General features: G+C 44.7%; 1 protein-coding gene across 2 annotated transcripts in view; it reads left to right on the forward strand.

Moving 5' to 3' along the window:
* The first annotated feature begins 794 nt into the window (after positions 1–794).
* Positions 795–13,796, forward strand: part of LOC147019206 (odorant receptor 131-2-like) — a 46,771-nt gene continuing 33,769 nt past the window's right edge. The window contains exon 1 of one of the 2 annotated variants that reach the window (XM_085900058.1): positions 795–890. In XM_085900058.1, the coding sequence (XP_085756184.1) occupies positions 832–890 (59 nt within the window). In that variant the 5' untranslated portion in view covers positions 795–831. Of the gene's footprint in view, positions 891–13,269; positions 13,415–13,796 lie in introns of those variants that run through there. The other variant, XM_085900059.1, reaches the window with a different exon arrangement.

Raw genomic sequence — 13,796 nt, forward strand, 5'->3', positions numbered from 1 at the left:
TGCATTACAGGGTAAGAGGGATGAAGGATGATCAATAAATTAATAGCCTGATGTTTACTTGGGCTTTACTTCACCAGAATCAAATAAATTCGTCCTTGTGTGACAAGGACAAACTTACTAGATTCTGGAGAATATCCAGATTCGGATCCAGATACTGGAATTCTTTAAGTGATTTTTCACCATTGAGCGATGGGACCAAAAACGATATCCATATAGCACGATATCGAAGAAGTTATGGACAGATTCGGACGAAACTTGGTGGACACTGGTGAATGACAAGGATGAATTGATTAGATTTTGGTGAAGATCCAGATCCGGGCGGAGGTATGCGCTCCACCGAGTGCCCTTGCAGTATTTTTTTTTTTAAATAATGTTTTCTTTCACTTTTTCTCCCGACTTATGTTTTATCGAACCATTGATCTCATTTTATATTTCACTTATTTCATCCATGAACTTGCAGATCAGCTTTCGTAACTTTGTACAAAGGTATTTCGTTTATAAAGTCACACAATTTAGTTTACTCATTGCTGTCTTCGATTTATAAAATGTGTTTGTGCTCATGTAATTGTAGTGGTGAATGTAGTTTTTTTTATATATTGAAATGTGTTCAATCGCGGAAAATCGAGGATTTTGATGCGAACTTTAAACTTGTTGTTTAACGGTGAAGATGATATCGTCTGCTCATTCCCTCCGTGATTAAAATTGTATTAAACTTCAACACCTTTAAAATATTATTAATTCTCCCCAAAACTGCTGATCCACTCTCAGCCTACTTACACCATCGCTCCTGTTTCAGGGAAGTAACGACCTGTCTGAATAGAGGAATAAAGGATGAACGAAAACACAAGCAGTTGTTTGAACTGCTCCCAAGTTCAGGAGCTGTGGTTCGTGTAAGTACAGTATTCATGTGTTCACTTTGTGAACTTTTCTTTGGGATCACCTGCAGCAAAATTGGGAAATTATAATTAAAACCTCGTTTTTCCTTTTAACAAACATAATTATCCGAGATATTAAACATATAATCACAATGATTTATCATGTTGATGAATACACAACACATGCTCAGTGTGACCCAGTTCTCTCTGTTTTGTTCCTGACACGATTCTCTCCAGTAACTAACCTCTTGGCAAGATGGCCTAGAGGTAGGTGCAATTGCCTCTAAGCTGTCTAGCCTTGGTTTGAATGCCGACCCAGCTATAAAATTCCCTCCCGGTGTTTCACAGGCAAGGTGATTCACCAATGTGTGTGCCCTCCCTCGGATGCATGTTTAGCAGGCGTCCCGTCTGCTGGCATTAGTTGGTGGACGTTAAAGATCCCACGGTGTCCTTTGTGAAGAGTAGGCGAGCTATTCCGAAGAGTACGTGAGCTATCGCAGGCACCCTGGCCGAATTCCAAATAACCTACAGAGGGACATTGCATCGGTGGTACAGCCACATCCTCAGTCCGCAGTCTTGTGTCTCATACGAAATAAGAGAATTACAATCCCGAAATGATGATTCAGTGTACATAGATACAGTATATGTGCTGTTGTGCACCTCCTAACTGTTATTTGGCAGGAACAATTGTCTGGGTGGCAGACGGATGGTTGTTCTGCGTGAATTATGCGGTTTTACCGTGTGAGACATAATTCGTGGCGATGCTTACCATCACACTCAGGTGCGTCTGATGTATAAACGATGAATGTGGTCATCATTGGTTAGATATTTATTAGTATACAATCCTGATGAGGGCAAGTAAGCCTGAAATCTGGATTGGTGGTTCCATTTGATGTTTAACTGATGACGACCAAAAATCTTTGTCTGTTTGACAGAGTCACCGGGCCGAAGCCTCTGTGTTGGAAGCGATGCTTTGGTGTGGACTGTGTTCAATGGGGATCAGCGGAGTGCTCATCACACTCCTCAAGTTTTGATATATATATATATATATATATATATATATATATATATATATATATATATATATATATATATATATATATATATATATATATATATATATCTTCTTCTTCTTCTTTCGGCTGCTCCCGTTAGGGGTCGCCACAGCGGATCATCCGTATGATCCGCATAGTGATTTGGCACATGTTTTACGCCGGATGCCCTTCCTGACGCAACCCTGGTCGCCTCTTACGACACAGGGATATGGTACACCTATTTTAACCGGGGTATTCACCGGCCCAGTATACTGGTACTCATTTCGCCGACCTCGGAAGGATGACAGGCTGAGTTAACCCCCTAGTGTATTAATTCAGTGGCCCAACGGGGCTTGAACTCAGGACCTTTTGGATCCCAAGCCGCTGCCCTCACCACTGCGCCAACACCAGGCTTAAGTTTTGATATATATATATATATATATATATATATATATATATATATATATATATATATATATATATATATATATATATATATATATATATATATATATATATATATAAAAAAAATGGAAAGATAGCACAAGATTGGGTTAGTTGGGATGATAAACTTTTAAAAAGAACAAAATTGCTTCCAACCAAAAAAGTAACGAGATCTACTTTGCGAATGCTTACTATTATTTACGGACCGATGTTTGTGTGTGTTTTTGTCGCGTTACTCCTCCGACAGTTGTGGGCCGATTGAATCCAGACTTGCTGCATAGGATCAGCACGACCCCAATTCGTGGAAAGGGGTGTTTTTATCTTTGCAGGTGGTCTTGGGGAGGGTGGGGGGATGTAAATTTTCTATGTAAATGTATATCGTGTAGCGCCACTCCAGGTCGGGAGAGGGTTTTCCAAGTCCCCACCATTTACTGTGCAGTATTCCTGTTCTCACATTTTCTCGTGCAGTGAGGTGTTTTGAATTACGCAGAAAGAAGTATTTTGTTATGCACGTTTGAACATAGATAATAATCACATAACCCTCCTGGCCATTCCCATAGGGAGCGGGTGCTTTAAGTTTCAGTAATAAGCTATAACAAACCAGGTCTCAGATGATGTTTTACCCGCTTCGCAGAGAGCTTCCTCAGGCCAAACGACCCCACGTCTCAGCAGGTGTACACTTTTATTCCTGATGTGACCACTCATTTCCGGTCATGTGCCGACGCGCAAGGTTGATGAAAGTGTTTTTATTTTGCCAAACCTTGAGCAAATAAACGTCAAATCGCATCATTGATGATCTGCTCTGCACTTTTTAAAACTTACTCATGACCTGGTGTTCTTTGGTGAGTTATAAATCCGATTTTGGCAATGTATCTGCGATTTGAATCTGGAAAAATGTAATCCACAGATGAGCCTGCAGTTCTCATTTGTTGTCTCACTTTCCTCTGTGCATGCTTATCAACTGTGTATATGGCTATGTATGATGTATGTCCATGTTTTGTACATATATATATATATGACAAAAACTTCAAAATTAATCACTTGATGTTTTACATCACAAAAACTAGATAGTGTTGTCCAGCAAGGCCAAATATGGTTAGAGTATGTCCCAAAAATAAATATCATGTAGCGCCATCTTCACTCTCATCTTCACTGCTCATCTTCACTCTTTCATTCCTCTTTTTTCCCGCCTTTGGAATAAACTTCCTCACTCTATTCTTTCCCATTCTTCCCTCCAGGCTTTCAAAACAGCTGTTCACCACCACCTCTTATCTTCCCCCATCCAAATCCCCGATCTTTTCTACCCCCAATAATCCACCCAAGCCCACTTCCTTCAATTCCCCTGCTTTCCTTCCTGAAAGTCCCTGAAATGTCCATCTTCTCTTCGCCATGTTCCCCGTCCCATCCCCATCCCTCTCCCTTCCACAGTTCACCTAATGTGTCTGTTCCCCACTGTTTTGTCCCTTCCACTCCCGCCCCTCTTGTCTCATGCCTCCTTGCTGTGAGTTGTGTGTTCGCTCTCATACGAGCCTCGACCAAGGTATACAAAAAAAAAAAAATCAGGTGTACATTGCATCCCAGAAAACATCACTTTGTGGAAAATGACACTTTTGTTGCATTTTATAGAACAAAAACACGACAGTATGGTCCAGCAAGGCCACATGTGGTTCCAGGTTATCCTATTTTTTTTCAAGTGTACATTGTGTTCCAAAACAAAGTATAACTTTGTGGAAATATCAACCACCAATTTTAATTGTCAACTGAAGGTGTGCGGAGACGGGTACTCCTGCCTGGTGAGTGGGAGTACCGATAGTAGTTCTCATAAATTTTTGATGGCGTCCTGCTTTTCCCAGTATTTTATAAAGACCTCCTGTTTACTGAGGCAAATGTCTTCGTCGAGCCAATAAATCTGAATAGTAGATCAAGTTTCTGCTCTCGTGACTTTTCTTGGAGACTGGAGTTAATCCCCTGCAAAAATGATGTCTGTCGTTGCTCTTCCTCTCCGAAACTACATAGACTTTCAGGCAGGACCTTTTCTGCAATGTGCTTTGCATATCGGTTGAGGATGATTCTTGATAATGTTTTGCCAGTCATGACGAATGGCGAGAACCCTCAATGATTGTCGACAACAGAGCGATCACCTGTTGTGTATTTATGGACAACAGACGTGTCTTTAAAATCTTGCAGAATGGTCTTGTGATGCCACATTAATTAAAATTCTGCGCAGCGTAAACAGAGTGCTGTGCCACCATAGTTGTAGATTTGAGATAGAATCATATCCAAGCCAGGTGCTTTGCCATTTGAGAGTTGTTTTCTCGCAATGCGAGTTTCATTCAGACTCGGCCCTTCAGCCAAGTTCCCTTGCATGACAAATTGTGGCATTTGATTAATGGTTTCCATATCAAATTTGATTTCCGATTCAGTTGTTTTCAGTGTTCAGACCATCGAAGAAGCATCTTCGATTTTTTCTGTCATGAGGATTTCATTAAAAGACATGACAGACAATGAACCTCTTGCTTGAGGACAATGTACAGCTTTAAAAGCTTCGTAGAAAAACTTTCTCACGTGCTGATTTGCACAAGTTTGCAAGTCCGTTGCTCTGTTTTCCAACCTCTGAGTTTATGCAGGACTGCTCTTCTTATGCTAAAGTACGCAGCCTTGTAAATGAAGTCATTCTTGTTATTCATCCAGTCAAGGTGGAGTTTGTGCTTTCTTTTTGTAGCAGTGTTATTTCCTTATCATTTTCATCAAACCATCTTTGTTTGCGAAGTGTGGGACCAATGACTTCAAGAGCACGTTTATTCATCGTTTCTTTGAAATTCTTCCATTCATTTTTCAATATCATCAGAGGCTATTGGACTGTCATATTGGAATTTAGGTTCCATAATTTGACAGATTAATTCCAGTTGAAGGAATCTCCGGTTTTTTGATTTTGATCTTTTTGTTCAAAATGTTCAATTTGGATCACGTGACGATGATTCATCCACCACTCAGCACCATGAATTACTCTGGTAATTAGAACTTTTTAAAAGTCTTGTTGTGTTCAAGAATATTATCATATAATCCATTGAGGGTTAATGATTTGATTGGGAGCGTCTCCAAGTCGTTTTGTATTTATTTGCTTGCCACAAAACAGCATTCGTTATTTCGAGATGGTGTTCAGCTCATTTTTTTGAATAAGTAGAAGGCTGTTGTTATTACGTTTGCCTGCCCTGTGTTTGCTAATAATACGCGCCAAGTTTGGTAATCAACTCCAACACTCCAACACTGGCAACACTGAAAATAATAATCTTGCCTTTTTTGAAATTTGGAAGATTACGTTTTCCAAATCGCTCTGTTAAGCAGCCTTGACTTGGTCAGAATTTGTCATGATAAAAGTGTAAGCAGACACCAAAGTGGGATCGTTTTTTTCTTTCATAGGTATCCTTATTGTCAGTATACACTCACTTATACCAACTGAGAGACTTTCGAGTTTGTTACCATGTCATTGTCAGGTCAAGGCAGATTAGATCTGTGACTTGCTGCAGATACCATGTAAACCTGCACTAACTTGTTTCATGGTCGGTTTGTCGGCGACGAAACCGTCTTGCCCACTGGGTTCTCTGATGAGGAAGACGTTTAGATATGGACACCCAGCAGGATTGAAAAGAAAACCTGTCAAAGGGCGGAGGAGTTCCTTCTGAGCCAACGGCCATCCATTTCTCGAGCCCAACTGTGTCTGCGGACGTCCTCCTGCAGTTGGGTTACTTATTTTTTAAGGAGGTTGGTGGCAGGATTTGCACTCCTCCCACTGTAAAACACTTCATTCTGCAAAACCCACAAATGTAAGGACATCTGAAAACCCACTCCGTGGGAGTACCTCCTGTGCTGCTGCCCTCCACAGGGCAGCTCACCGGATGACAGGATTGGGGCAAAGCTTTTGGGACCCCCATTCCTTGATGATAGGAGGAAAACGATTTGTTTTAGGGTCAGATTGCGGTGGTGTGTGGCGGAGTGGCGATGAGGTGTCGTCCACTCGACAGTGGTCTCCTTAGGTTAACTTGAGGTGGTCCCTTCGGGTGGGTGCCTGGAATGCCCTATCCCCAAGAGAGGATGATCACCTGTCTCTTATCATCTGAGCTCAAGCATTGAGCATCAGTATTGTAGCACTCTCTGAGGTTCAGAGATCAGGTAGTGGCGAGATCATGATGGGTGGTTTCACCTACTATTAGTCTGGTCGCTTTGATGGTTACCATACCCAAGGAGCTGCTGTAGGAATCCCATACAGAGGGATACATGATACCTATGAAAGAATCCCATACATACCATTGTTGTAGGAATCCCATACATACCATACAGAGGAATCTGTAGCTGTGTCCAATAAGCTGACTCCAATGATAATTGAGGTAACACCGGTCAACGAGCGAATGAGACGAAGGATTTGTCACTCCTTGGGTGTCCTTTCCCTGGTCTCTGTATTTGCTCTAACTGAGGGGAGTGATCTCACCGTGGGGATTTAATCTCACCGTGATCTCGTCTTGGGGGATTTAATGCATCGACGAGAACTGATACGGATGGTTATGAGACATCTGTTAGTCCCCATAGGTCTGGAACTGTGAACCAGAATAGCACTAAGTTCCTTGACTTTGCAAGAAGTCATGGACTTAGGGTGGCTGGTTCATGGTTTCAGCACCCACAAGCTCATCGCTGGACTTGGTATTCCAACGCTGGTGGTGTGGCAAAGGAGATTGACCATGTCCTCGTTGATGTTCACTGGAGGATGGTCCAGAACTGCAAGGTCAACTGGAATGCCCAGTTCCTCAATACCGACCACAGGCTTGTTGTAGCAACTATGAAGTTGGAGCTTAAATCCAGGAGAATAGTACCATCCCAGCTTAGGCTGGATGTTGGCTTGAGCTCAAGGATGACAGGGTAGCTGAGGAGTTTGCAAACATGCTGAGTGGGGATTTGGGGGGTCTGGGTGCTTTGTGGAATCCTGAAGAGTTGTGGAGTGCTTTCAAAACCACCACTCTTGATGTTTCCGGTGGATGTTTTGGAACACACCGAAAGGCAAAGAAGAATTTTGTCTCTCAAGGGACACTGGATACCATTGACCAGAGTCGCAGGGTCAGGCTTAATTGCAGAGCTGAGCTGTTCAGGGAGCTAAGGCTTAAAATGTTATGTGTGCTGAGGGTGGACAAGGAGGCCTATGTTCGAGGAATCTGTGAGGGGGTAGAGCATCACCTGTGGTCAAGTGATTCTCCTCTTGCTTTCAGGGCAATTCACGCACTACGTTCCTCCAAGCCTGTCCCTCAGTGTACTGCAGTTAGAGCGGAGGGTGGTGGGCTCTTGACAGAGGAGTCCAAAGTGAAGGCCCGCTGGGACGGTTACTTTGATCATCTGTCTGAAGCTGATCCACCAGCTGTCTTGTTGGATGTCATGGGTGTGACTATCCGTATTGCTGTCCCTCGAAGCAAGCGTGATCAGAGGCATATCTACGGAAAATAGCGCCCATGGCAAGCAATGAAATTGCGCCCTGTCCAAACATCTGACACCCATCTTTTAGATAACTTTACCATAATATCAGCTCAAAAATACAACCCAAGCTCGTTAATCTTTCAATTAACAAATGATGGCACTACATGAAAATTACAACTGCACCTTCCTTGCTTTCATTGATGCAAATTGGTCAATGATGTGCTCAAAGTCAGTTTTTCAGTTCCTTCTCTTTCTACACTCAGCAGAGCAAGATCACAGTCTGCCTTGACCCATCAAGGCTCTCAAATATGAAAGTATTAGTTTAAACTTGCTGAATGATCTCTCACAGCTGGCGATGGAAACTGCGATGGTTAGCATTATCTGAATGGCAATGCGGAGATTGGGGAAGATGCTCTCATTTCCATACTGAACAATAAATTCGAGAAACTCTTCGGGTCTTGATATTTTCATGTTGGCCCGACTTGATCGCAACATTCTGTAATCCAAAATTTCTTCAGATAGCTGCTGTCCATCAACATCAGAGCTGTACAATTCGTCCAAATTTTCACACTTCTTCTTTAGGTCATTACTGTCGGCGCCGTAACACAGCCCCTCGACATCGAAAGGAGCCCAAACTTGGCGTCAGTGTTGTGCAAACGAGCGAACCTTTTGTCCATTTCTCTGTGAAGATGGTCGAGTGTTCCCTTCATGACTCTTTCCATTTCCTCCTGAGCTGTTAACCAGGCGTCTCTTGAGTTCTCATCAGCCATTCATTTCTTTCATCTCTGACGTCTTTCAACTTCAATATTCCATTATTGACAGAGACTGAGTCCTGTTCAGTGGTGCCCCCCCCACCCCCTTGAAAGTGGCACCCAGGGCATGTGCCATACCTGCCATACCTTAGATACGCCACTGAATGTGATCCACCTTCGTTTGTGGAAACACAGGCTGCGGTGAACCGGTTGAAATGGGGTAAAGCTACTGGGATCTGTGGCATCCATGCTGAACTTCTCAAGGCTGGTGGAAATGCTGTACTCATGTCATTGCAAGCAGTTCTGTGCTCTGCCGGGAACACAGACATTATCTCAACTGACTGGAAGAGGAGCCTGCTTGTCCCTCTCTGGAAGGGGACAGTTGATCGACAGGACTGCAATAACTACCAAGGGGTGACACTGTTCTCAGTGTCGGGCAAGGTCTTTGCTCGGATAATTCTTGATAGGGTTTTCCACCATCTTCGTGAGCACCAGCGTCCAGCGCAGTCAGGCTTTGCACCAAAGAGGTCCACACTTGACCGTATCCTTGCTCTTTGGATCCTCACGGAACGCAGACGAGAGTTTTGGCAGAGGCTGATTGCAGCCTCTGTTGATCTCTGTAAAGCGTTCGATTCAGTGAATAGGGATGCCCTCTGGAGGGTTTTTGGTCTTCGTGGAGTGCCAACAAAACTGATCAATCTGATGTCTGAACCGTACTCTAGTACTGAGAGTGCTGTGAGATGTGGTGGTACCATCTCTGACTTATTTCCAGTTGTTACTGGAGTTCTTCAGGGTGTGCACTGGCCAACACACTTTTCATTGCTCGTAAGAACTGTATTATGGGGAGTATGTCGGAGAGATCAAGCTGCGGTGCATCCCTTGGGAATGTCAAGATCTCTGACCTTGATTTCGCCGATGATGCAATCATCTCTGCGGAGACCCAGGGTATCCTTTTGGGGGCCATCGAGGTGCTGAATGAGGAGTTGGAGCCACTGGGATTATGGGTTTCCTGGATCAAAACGAATATCCAGGCTTTCAATGACTTATTGGATGCTGCAATATAGTCTGTACCCATTTGTGGTGAGGATGTTGAGGTCACTGAGAGATTCACTTACCTTGGCAGTGATATTCATGTCTCTGCTGGCTGTGAGCCAGAGGTCAGTAGACATCTGGGTCAGGCCTGGGGACACATGGATTCACTGGATCATGGGGTGTGGCGCTGCCGGTACCTGTGCAGGAGGACGAAAGTTCAAGTCTTCAGGTCCTTCATGCTTCCAGTCTTGCGCTACGGATGTGAGACTTGGACTCTGACCAGGCATCTGAGATGGAGACTTAATTCCTTTGGTACCAGGTCTCTTCGGAAAATTGTTAGCTATCATTGGTTGGACTTTGTGTCCAATGAGCAGTTGCTGAGAGAGACTCAAAGGATATTTGTTACCTGTATATTCCGTGAACATCAGCTGCAGCTGTATGGACATGTGGCTCATTTTTCTGAAACTGTTCCTGCTCACCATATTCTCTCAGCGAGAGAGCCTCATGAGTGGAGGAGGCCATTGGGCTGAATACATGCCTCGTGGTTGATCAGCAGGTTGACCGGCATCTCAAGGAGATGGGGATGGGCCTGGCATCTGCCTGGGGGATGGCCAGACGGAGGCCCCTGGAGTACCGGTGAAAAGTGGATGCAGCAACGCGCTGCTCTGGAGCATGCTCCTACACCTGACCTAACCTGATGTGTCAGCTGCCTGATCAAGTGGAAAACAGTTGGCATGAGTCTTGAAAGTTTCAACGAAACTGCCATTGTGTGAATTACTACTCTATTGATTTTAGGTCATTGGTGAGTGTGCGGTCCATTTACTTTAGGCTATACCCTATTTTTCTTATTCAGATTATATCTCCATGTTTATTGTAGAACATGCAACAAAAATGGTTGACTTCCGGTTCTGGGTTAGGAGCATTGGCAGGTCTCCTTCAGGGCCTCTTTCACCTGTGTGGGTACCTGGGTGAACTTCCCGATCCGGACTGGGTGTGGGTACCTCTTTCACCTGTCATGGCACTTCAGCAAAAGCTTTCTGCGACTCATTGGGACTAAATCAATCGGTCAACTTCCCAACCCGGATCTCAACCAATGGTACTCCATCTCTTCGGGATCTGATTTTGACAAATTTCCCTGACAATATTTGCTGCTCTTCCCCCGCTCCAATTGGTTCTTCTGACCACGTCCTTGTCAAAGTGGACATCTCTCTGGGTATTATCAGAGAACCACCTCACCACCGTCGAGTCTGGCATTTCACTCAAGCCGACTGGCAGGGTCTCCAAGCAGCCATCAAACTTATAGACTGGTCTCCTATCACTACTTTCTCCAACATCAACTCATCCTGGGAATTCTTTCAAAGAAACTTGCTCTCCCTCATGCACAAATTTATCCCCTCTTGTCTTCAGTTATCCTACCCTTCCTCCCGCCCTTGGTTTACTGAAGCTTGTGGCGAGGCAGTTGTCTTGAAACAACTTGCCTTTGCCTCATGGAAAGCAAACCCAACTGAGGGTAATCTCAGTTCTTTCCACAAAGCTCGGAACAAGTGTGTATCTACCCTCAGGAGAGCCAGAAAACAACATCTTTCTCATTTCAAGTCAGAACTTTCAAACCTCTCTCCCTCCTCAAAATCCTGGTGGCGTTTAATCAAATCTGTTTCTGGTGTATGTTCCCCCTCCATCCCCTCCCTTACCTCAAATGGCCACACTGCTGATACCGCACGTGAAAAGGCTAAATGCCTAAACTCGGTGTTTGCAGCTAAATCTTGTGTTCAAAACCCATCACTTTCTCTACCCACCTTACCCAGTCACACCCAACTGTCCCTTGACTCTGTGTCCTTTTCTCCTGACAAAGTGGAGAGCTTGCTTTCAAACCTCGACTCAGATTCTGAAACCAGTCCAAACAGCATCAGCCCACGTGTCCAAAGAGCCTGTTCTTCTGCTCTTGCTCACCCTCTCTCTCTGTTCTATTCACCCTCTCATTTGCTCAAGATCATCTGCCATCTGCTTGGAAATCAGCAAACATTACTGCCCTGCATAAAAAGGTGCAAAAACAGATCCCTGCAACTACAGACCAATCAGCCTTCTCCCAATCATCAGCAAGGTTATGGAATCCATCATCGCTTCAGACATTAAATCCTTCCTCTTCTCCAATGGTTGATTTCCGATCATCAATTTGGTTTCAGACCAGGTCACTATACCCTAGATCTGTTGCTTCTGCTCTCCCAACAATGGATGGAGGTCCTCAGTGCCAGACAGGAAATCCGAGACGTATCCCTGGACATATCACGTGCTTTTGACACAGTCTGACACCCTGCCCTACTCACCAAACCCTCTTCCTATGGTATCCAAGGCCATCTCTACTCATGGCTCGCAGACTTCCTCTCCTGTCGCAGTCAACGTGTGGCCCTAAATGGAGTTCTTTCATCCCCTCTTCCTGTGCAGGCTGGAATTCCCCAAGGTAGCGTTCTGGGCCCTGTTCTATTTATGGTTTTCATCAATGATCTCTCCGACTCTCTGGAAAATCCTCTATATCTCTGTGCTGATGGCTCCACCCTCTGCCATACCATCTCTCCTTCCTTAGAATGGCAAGCAGCAGCTTCTTCGCTCACTGCAGATCTGGATAAAATCACAAACTGGTCCAACACGTAGAACATTTCTTTCAATCCGGACAAATCTCACACTCTCACGATGTCTCTCCGAAAGGACCGTTTGGAAAACCCCCCATCCACTTCTCAACAATCCTCTGGAAGAAGTCCTTTCTTTCAAGCTTCTGGGTCTCACTATCTGCCATGACCTTTCCTGGGAAAGCCACATTTCAAACCCCCCCTCCAAAGCCAGTTGCTGACTGGGAATCCTCCGTCGTGCAAAGCCCTTCCTCGGCCCACCTGAGCTCCTGACCACTTACAAAGCTTTCGTCCACAGCCTGATGGTGTACTGCTCTCCCCTCTGGGCTCGTGCTCCTGCCTCCAACCTTTCTCGGCTTCACGCTGTCGAAACCAAGGCATTTTGGATCATTGGCATCTCCCGCAATGAGGCTGAGTCTTTGGGCCTCTCACTCTCTCACCGCAGGTTGGTCGGTGGTCTTTCTGTCTTCTGCCGTCTCCTCTCCAGCCTCCCCCCCCCCCTGCTCTCTCTGCGATTTGTCCCCACCACATTTCCGCAAGGCGCTCAAAGTCCACCAACAACCCCCTTCTGGTAAAACTACCAAAATCACAAAGCACTGCTCACCTTCACTCTTTCATTCCTCTTTTTTCCCACCTTTGGAATAAACTCCCTCATTCTATTCAATCCCATTCTTCCCTCCAGGCCTCCAAAACAGCTGTTCACCACCACCTCTTATCATCCCCCATCCAAATCCTCGATCTTTTCTACCCCCGATAATCCAACCAAGCCCACCTCCTTCAAATTTCCTGCTTTCCTTCCTGAAAGTCCCTGTAATGTCAATCCTGTATTCCCCATGTTCCCCACCCCATCCCTCTACTTCCACAGATCTCCAAATGTCTCTGTTCCCCCATTGTTTTGTCCTTCCCACTCCCGCCCCTCTTGTCTCATACCCCCCTTGCTGTGTGTTGTTTGTTGTGTGTTAGCTCTCACATGAGCCTCGACAAGGCATCCAAAAACAAAAACAAAAACACAGGCTATTGCTTTGTCACCACAGCTGTGATGGTGAGAGGATTGAAAACGCATTACCAAGCTTGTTTGTCCTTGCGCTGTGGCTCACCGTGATGGCTGCAGCGCTCTGTAACCTGCTTGTGGTTTTCACGATCTGCTTCAAGCCGATGCTCCGATCCAAGACTCGTTACTTGTTCCTGGCAAACAGGTAAGTGTAAGATTGTTCATTATACTCATCATAATTTATTGTGAGAAAGTACACGATCGTGGGTTCATTCCTGATTCGAGTCAATAACTCCTCAGAATTAAGTTTGATCGAATAAAATTATTAACACGGAAAATTATTTGAAGACTTCATTGTGATCTGGCATTCACAAAGAGAATACGTGTGTGAGTTCCACTTGGCACTTTCCATTACAATATCAGACTCGGGAGAGTACATGAACTCGCCTCGTGTGCTCATTCTGAACAAAAATACCATTGTTAACTGACCGTGCTACGATTATGGCCCACTGCTGTTATTGGCCCATGTACCCGCATCATCCTTATACAATATAGTGTCACATACTTTGCCATTATCCACAGCTTTA

This window comes from Eptatretus burgeri, chromosome 10, assembly GCF_056783735.1.
Source record: "Eptatretus burgeri isolate ZD-2024b chromosome 10, Ebu_testis_v1, whole genome shotgun sequence".
Classification (NCBI taxonomy): Eukaryota; Metazoa; Chordata; class Myxini; order Myxiniformes; family Myxinidae; genus Eptatretus; species Eptatretus burgeri.